The sequence below is a fragment of the Rhinopithecus roxellana genome, chromosome 12 (assembly GCF_007565055.1).
Source record: "Rhinopithecus roxellana isolate Shanxi Qingling chromosome 12, ASM756505v1, whole genome shotgun sequence".
In the NCBI taxonomy this organism is placed as follows: domain Eukaryota; kingdom Metazoa; phylum Chordata; class Mammalia; order Primates; family Cercopithecidae; genus Rhinopithecus; species Rhinopithecus roxellana.
Window position 1 is genome coordinate 91,157,500 of NC_044560.1, and position 7,244 is coordinate 91,164,743.

The window sequence follows — 7,244 nt, forward strand, 5'->3', positions numbered from 1 at the left end:
TGACAGAAAAGCTGCCATTGAGCAGAGCCTAAGAAACACCACAGGTAGGAGAATGTGAGCCCATAGGAAAGAAGGGTTCTGGAATCACCACTGTTATGTACCCAGACCACCTGTGACAAGTTCTTCTTTAATCCTCCCAGGGATAAGAAGCATGTAGACTGGGTCAAAGCTTATTTAAGTATATGGACAGAGCTGCAGGCTTACATTAAGGAGTTCCATACCACCGGACTGGCCTGGAGCAAAACGGTTAGTGAATCCTTCCTCCCTCCCTCCCTCCCTCCCTCCCACTTTCTCTCTCCAGGGTGGGGTCCACAGTTTTCTTAGACTTCAGCACTACCAAAGTCTGTGAGGGAATGCTAGTTTTTTCAGTGGAAGGGAGGAAGAAAAGGGGGAGAAAGAAAGGGAAAAAAGAGTAAAGGGAGCAAGGATCATAGGAGAAGGAATACTTGGTGGTATTCAATTTCAATAAACATGTCAGGGACAGTGATTGGTGCTAGAGTGGGAGACACACACAAATGAGTTACACTATCCCAGCCTTTAAGGCGCTTAAAAATAGGAACGCAAAACCCCAGTACAACAGTACAAATCACCAAGCCAAATGCTATAATAAGGATATAGACTCTAGAGTATGAGGAAAAGAAGAGTGCTTCTCACTAGAAGAGATTGTGCTTTGAAGGTATATACTCTTCTGTGAGACTTGAAAGAAGTATAGGGCAGTGAGAAGTGGGATACTACAAAAGGCACAGCTTAAACAAAATAAATGCAGAGTAAATGTAGAGATTGGTCATCTCTGGCTTCAATAAGGGGAAATAGTCAGATTTTTAGGAGAAAAGCCTGGAAAGGAAGGTAGGCTGAGACTTTGGGATGAGGTATTTGAGCAAGGGAGTGATCATGATCCAATTTGTCTTTAAAAGAGTCTCAGTATATAGGTTAGGGATAAGGACTCATGCTCGGATTAGGAAAGTAGTCATGGTGTTTGGGAGATAGTAGAAACACATTTGCAGGAGATAGCACCAAGATCATAGAAAGAGATTTGATAAGGTTGAAGAAGTTGGAATCCTCAAAGAAGATTGACTAGTCAGCCTTGGATGGTAACATCTTTCACTGAAACAGGGACAAGGGATGATTATACAGGGAGGGGAGCACGCAGGAAATGATGAAATCAGTTTTGAACTTGTTGAATCTGAGGTACTGGTAACACACTAAGGAAGATGTCAAATAGATGTGTGGAAAGAGTTTTTAAAGCTGGAATCAGGTGAGGTCAAAGGCAAAAGGTGATGGTCAAGAAATAAAACTGAGAGCTGGATCTTTGGGAAAGGGTGAGAAGGCATAAAGCCAAGTTGGGTATGGGTAGGACGCATTACTCATTGCCTCAAAGGCTGTAGTGGGGACCCCATGTGCACTGGCCACATGTAGGGTGCTACTGGGAGTGGTACAGAGGGGAAGAGAGAGGGTGACGATGTTACCTGCACTTACTGTTTCAGGGGCCTGTGGCAAAAGAACTGAGTGGACTGCCATCTGGACCCTCTGCTGGATCAGGTCCTCCTCCCCCTCCACCAGGCCCCCCTCCTCCCCCAGTCTCTACCAGTTCAGGCTCAGATGAGTCCGCTTCCCGCTCAGCACTGTTTGCGCAGATTAATCAGGGGGAGAGCATCACACATGGTGAGTGAGCACTTTGACACAAACAGTCGGTACAACAAGTTGTGTGGGCCAGACCCCACCAACCAGAACCCAACAGCTAGTCTGTAAACCACAACCCTGACTTGTGTGGGAGTCATTTGGTGTGTCCTGTTCATTTAAGGGACAGCAAAGCTGGCTTAAATGGAAATTGAAAATGATGATCACAGTTGGAGGAAGTCCTCTGCCCCATGGGAAAGTGACTTAATATTAGGTAGCATATATAGAGTACCCTCTTGTGCCAAGGCACAGAGCTGGCGGTTTTCCCCAGAGCTTTTTCCGTGGCACCACATGGCCTCTGGAAGGCACTGTGTTAGGAGTTAACTTCCTCAGAAGATGCATACTGGTTACATGGAAAATTTGCATGAGAGTGACCTAATGTTGGTATAGAGAAAGTAGATACCCTTAACACATCTGGTGGAAGTCTGAGTTGTCCAGCCACTTCTAGGAGTCCACGATCATAGTAGCAAAAAATGGTGTAACAACCTAAATCCAACAGTAAGAGAAATAGTTAACTACCACATGTCCTGTTGATGAAATGTATGCCATCATTACATGTTTTTCTACAGTGAACCACGTAATGTTTAAGAAAAAAAAAATCGGCCGGGCGCAGTGGCTCAAGCCTGTAATCCCAGCACTTTGGGAGGCCGAGATGGGCGGATCACGAGGTCAGGAGATCAAGACCATCCTGGCTAACACGGTGAAACCCCATCTCTACTAAAAAATAAAACAAGCCGGGCGAGGTGGCGGGCGCCTGTGGTCCCACCTACTCGGGAGGCTGAGGCAGGAGAATGGCGTGAACCTGGGAGGCGGAGCTTGCAGTGAACTGAGATCCGGCCACTGCACTCCAGCCTGGGCGACAGAGCGAGACTCCGTCTCAAAAAAAAAAAAAAGAAAAAAAAATCTAGTATGTAAGTTACAACCACAAGGAATGATGGAGATAAAGGCCATTCAGTATTTGTTATAGTTAACATAGATCAGGCCATGTTCAAAGCAAGGCGTGTGTCAGCCTGCTGTGGGAGATCGTGAATTATTTTTCCCTAAAACATAAAAGAAATATATTTTTACTTTTATTTTATTTTGTTTTATTTTTTTGAGACCGAGTCTCACTTTTTTGCCCAGGCTGGAGTGCAGTGGTGTGATCTCCTCACTGCAACCTCTGCCTCTCAGGTTCAAGCAGTTCTCCTGCCTCAGCCTCCTAAGTAGCTGGGACTACAGGCACCCACCACCACACCCAACTAATTTTTTTGTACTTTTAGTAGAGACTAAAAATATACCATGTTAGCCAGCCTGGTCTCCAACTCCTAACTTCAGGTGATCCACCTGCCTCGGCCTCCCAGCGAGCTGGGATTACAGGCATGAGCCACAGCGCCTGGCCTAGAAAGATACTAAACTACAGGTTAACATGAGAAAGTTTTTTTTTTCTTTTTTCTTTTTTTTTTTTGAGGCGGAGTCTCGCTCTGTCGCCCAGGCTGGAGTGCAGTGGCCGGATCTCAGCTCACTGCAAGCTCCGCCTCCCAGGTTTATGCCATTCTCCTGCCTCAGCCTCCCGAGTAGCTGGGACTACAGGCGCCGCCACCTCGCCCGGCTAGTTTTTTTTTGTATTTTTTAGTAGAGACGGGGTTTCACCGTGTTAGCCAGGATGGTTTCGATCTCCTGACCTCGTGATCCGCCCGTCTCGGCCTCCCAAAGTGCTGGGATTACAGGCTTGAGCTACTGCGCCCAGCCGAGAAAGTTTTTAAGTGTCAATAGTTGAACTAAATTTATTAACAATGTGTGTGATCATAACCAACAAAACTATATATATATATAGAGAGAGAGAGAGAGAAAACAATATTGTAGAGTCTCAAATGCCAACACTGACTGAGAAGGTAGGGGAAGTAGGGTTAGTTAGCTGTGGGGAGTGAGGGTTTTTTCTTTTTTTTTCCTTTTACCAAATTTTCATTACTGCCACTTATTTTTCTTCCTTTATTGCTTTAAAAACTACATATTTGTGCATATATATTTGATATGTCTTTCTAGGTCTTTTTCTGTGCATTTACTCCCTATCGCCAACCACAGTATATACACATTCCATGTTGTTAATGGAACCATATAATTTAACCTTGGGGAGAAATGATAAAAGTACTTCTTCAAAACTGCTTGCAAGAGAACACCTCAGAGGCTCTGGTTTTTGGCTTTGAATTTTCTGTTAAGGATGTTTAACATGATGATAGCAGCTCAGAGGTCTGGTATGAAGGGCAGGAACAAGGTAGCTGTTGTTCTTACAGCCCTGAAGCATGTATCTGATGACATGAAGACGCACAAGAACCCTGCCCTGAAGGCTCAGAGTGGTCCAGTACGCAGTGGCCCCAAGCCGTTCTCTGCACCTAAACCCCAAACCAGCCCGTCCCCCAAACCAGCCACAAAGAAGGAGCCAGCAGTACTTGAACTGGAGGGCAAGAAATGGAGAGTGGTAAGTTAAAAATACCTAGACAGGGGCAGGTATTTTTATTATTTTATTTTTTTGAGATGGAGTCTCAGTTTGTCGCCCAGGCTGGAGTGCAGTGGCGCGATTTTGGCTCACTGCAACTCCGCCTCCCGGGGAAAAGGAGTAGGGACAGGGGGTTCAATGGAGCTTAGCTAGATGAGGGCAGAGTTCTGGTTTCAATTGCAATAACAAAAAGTTTGGGATAGCCTGGGTTTTTTTTGTTTGGTGTGTGCTTTGTGATGAGAATCCTGGGATCTCTCTCTGATAGGAAAATCAGGAAAATGTTTCCAACCTGGTGATTGATGACACAGAGCTGAAACAGGTGGCTTACATATACAAGTGTGTCAACACAACATTGCAAATCAAGGGCAAAATTAACTCCATTACAGTAGGTGAGTCTTTGTCGCTGTCCCATGCAAGCCCCGTCCCAGAGCCGGAGAAGGCTAATATCATTTTACCTACCCTATCTTAAGGATTCCTAAATGTATATTACTTTCCTTTAAAGTTATACTGTTGACAAACTCCCTTTCTTCTCCTAGATAACTGTAAGAAACTTGGTCTGGTATTCGATGACGTGGTGGGCATTGTGGAGATAATCAACAGTAGGGATGTCAAAGTTCAGGTAACTCGATATTTTGGCTCCTTCTTTTTGTCCCTGGGGAATTAATTGAAAGCGACATGGTAGACCCACAGATGTTGCTTTCGTGGGAATCTGATTCTACAAAGTCTGTAAGCTGAGCTGCTTTGGACGTGGCAGAAGAGGGGTTGGCTCTTCAGGCGAGTTCTTTTCAGGACCCGTCCCAACCCACCCAAGTATCCAGTGTCTTGCGCACCTGTGAGCTTTTCATGTAGTTGCTGAGTCACGTGAAACAGGAAAGCTTTTCCTGCAACTTACTCTTGTCCTCCCCAGCTGCTGGGACTCAGTTCTCTTGGTTTACTCTGCAGGTAATGGGTAAAGTGCCAACCATATCCATCAACAAAACAGATGGCTGCCATGCTTACCTGAGCAAGAATTCCCTGGATTGTGAAATAGTCAGTGCCAAATCTTCCGAGATGAACGTCCTTATTCCTACAGAAGGCGGTGACTTTGTAAGTTTCTTGATCTCTTTAGTATGATGTTAAAAACAGAAGGGACTAGGCCGGGCCGGTGGCTCAAGCCTGTAATACCAGCACTTTGGGAGGCCGAGGCGGGTGGATCACGAGGTCAGGAGATCGAGACCATCCTGGCTAACGTGGTGAAACCCCATCTCTACTAAAAATACAAGAAAAAAAAACTAGCCGGGCGTGGTGGCGGGCGCCTGTGGTCCCAGCTACTGGGAGGCTGAGGCGGGAGAATGGCATGAACCCGGGAGGCGGAGCTTGCAGTGAGCCGAGATCGCACCACTGCACTCCAGCCTGAGCGACACAGCGAGACTCTGTCTCAAAAAAAAAAAAAAAAAAAAAAAACAGAAGGGACTGAAGATTTCTTGCATTGGAGAAAGCTGTTTCATGAACATTCTGCACTGAGCAGCGAAAAACCCAATAATGCACAGCAAAAGCACACAGAAATGAGGTAGTCCAGTGTAGTGGAGCTCCAAAGGAAGGTGCTTTCTGCCTAAATGGAGCTCAAGGTAGCAAAAAAGAATGGGGATGAGCCATGGCACCTTGTCAAGCTGGTGCTATAAAGCCATATGTACTGTTATTTACACCCCATAGACTTAATAGTCTGTCCAAGATCACTGAACACTAGAACACAGCATGGCTCTGTGATTGGTCTCTTGCTACATCCTCCCGTGCTCCTGGGGTTAAGTGGAAGCAAGCATTGGGAGAAATGTGTGAGATTTAGCCCCAGCTCTTCTTTAGCTCAGATTTAAACCTGCTGTCTCTTCTTTATTTGCAGAATGAATTCCCAGTTCCTGAGCAGTTCAAGACCCTCTGGAATGGGCAGAAGTTGGTCACCACAGTGACAGAAATTGCTGGATAAGCGAAGTGCCACTGGGTTCTTTGCCCTCCCTTCACACCATGGGATAAATCTGTATCAAGACGGTTCTTTTCTAGATTTCCTCTACCTTTCTGCTCTTAAAACTGCTTCTCTGCTCTGAGAAGCACAGCTACCTGCCTTCACTGAAATATACCTCAGGCTGAAATTTGGGGTGGGATAGCAGGTCAGTTGATCTTCTGCAGGAAGGTGCAGCTTTTCCATATCAGCTCAACCACGCCGCCAGTCCATTCTTAAGGAACTGCCGACTAGGACTGATGATGCATTTTAGCTTTGAGCTTTTGGGGTTATTCTACCAACAAACAAACAGTCCATTGGAAAGAAAACAGTCCCAGGAATTAACAGATCAGAATGTTCACACTGGTTAATCTTTTTCTAACAATGAGCATGAAGGTAGCAGAAGCTGGTGTGTTTCCAGATGGTTCTTCTAACCAAACTAATTTTCACTGTTGACAAGTGAGGCAAGGGTTGCACTGGACCGAAGGCTGAGGCTTGGTCATCTAGCATTCCATGCAGAATGGTTTCCCATAAGCATTCCTTTTATTCTCTGTTCTATCCTGGTTCTGCCTCAACCATGAGATAGGAGAGTCTCCGGTACTAGCTGCTATCCAGGGCAGTTAATGGAGTCTTGGACCCTTTCTTTCTCTGGGATCCCTGCCCAGCACCTTCCTACAGAGATGACTTTAAAAGAAAAAAAAAAAAAAAAAAAAAAAGGAAAAACAACACACCATTTCAAGGAGTCTGGCATTCCTGAACCCTTCTTCCCTGCTAGGTGCCTGTCACCTGTCTTCACTGCCTCCTTTCCCCTGTCATGCTCATCAGCTTATGGCTTCTGTCCAAGCACCTGAACAGAGGACTAAAACCTCCACTGCAGGCTGGTTTTAGGTCTTGATTTATGTAAGAATCCTGCACAGCACTGCTAATGTAAATTTCAGTTTTTCCCCTCTAGGACAAACACTTACCAAAATATGCAACTTTTTTTTGGTGGGAAGAGAGATTGTCCTGTGATTTCTACCCATTTCCTGAGGCCTGTGGAAATAAACCTTTATGTACTTAAAGTTATACAGAAAAAATAGAATAAAGTTAATACCAAACTTGCTTAGTTGTTTACCTGTGATA

General features: G+C 45.3%; 1 protein-coding gene across 10 annotated transcripts in view; it reads left to right on the top strand.

Annotated features, from left to right (window-relative positions):
* The window catches only part of CAP1 (cyclase associated actin cytoskeleton regulatory protein 1), a 33,954-nt gene extending 26,731 nt beyond the window's left edge, over positions 1–7,223 (top strand). For all 10 annotated transcript variants that reach the window (XM_010354212.2, XM_030942231.1, XM_010354208.2 and 7 more), the window contains exons 7-13: positions 141–246; positions 1,485–1,662; positions 3,948–4,132; positions 4,416–4,539; positions 4,687–4,769; positions 5,093–5,236; positions 6,027–7,223. In XM_010354212.2, coding sequence (XP_010352514.1) covers positions 141–246; positions 1,485–1,662; positions 3,948–4,132; positions 4,416–4,539; positions 4,687–4,769; positions 5,093–5,236; positions 6,027–6,110 — 904 coding nt within the window. In that variant the 3' untranslated portion in view covers positions 6,111–7,223. The remainder of the gene's footprint in view (positions 1–140; positions 247–1,484; positions 1,663–3,947; positions 4,133–4,415; positions 4,540–4,686; positions 4,770–5,092; positions 5,237–6,026) is intronic.
* The last annotated feature ends 21 nt before the right edge of the window (positions 7,224–7,244 follow it).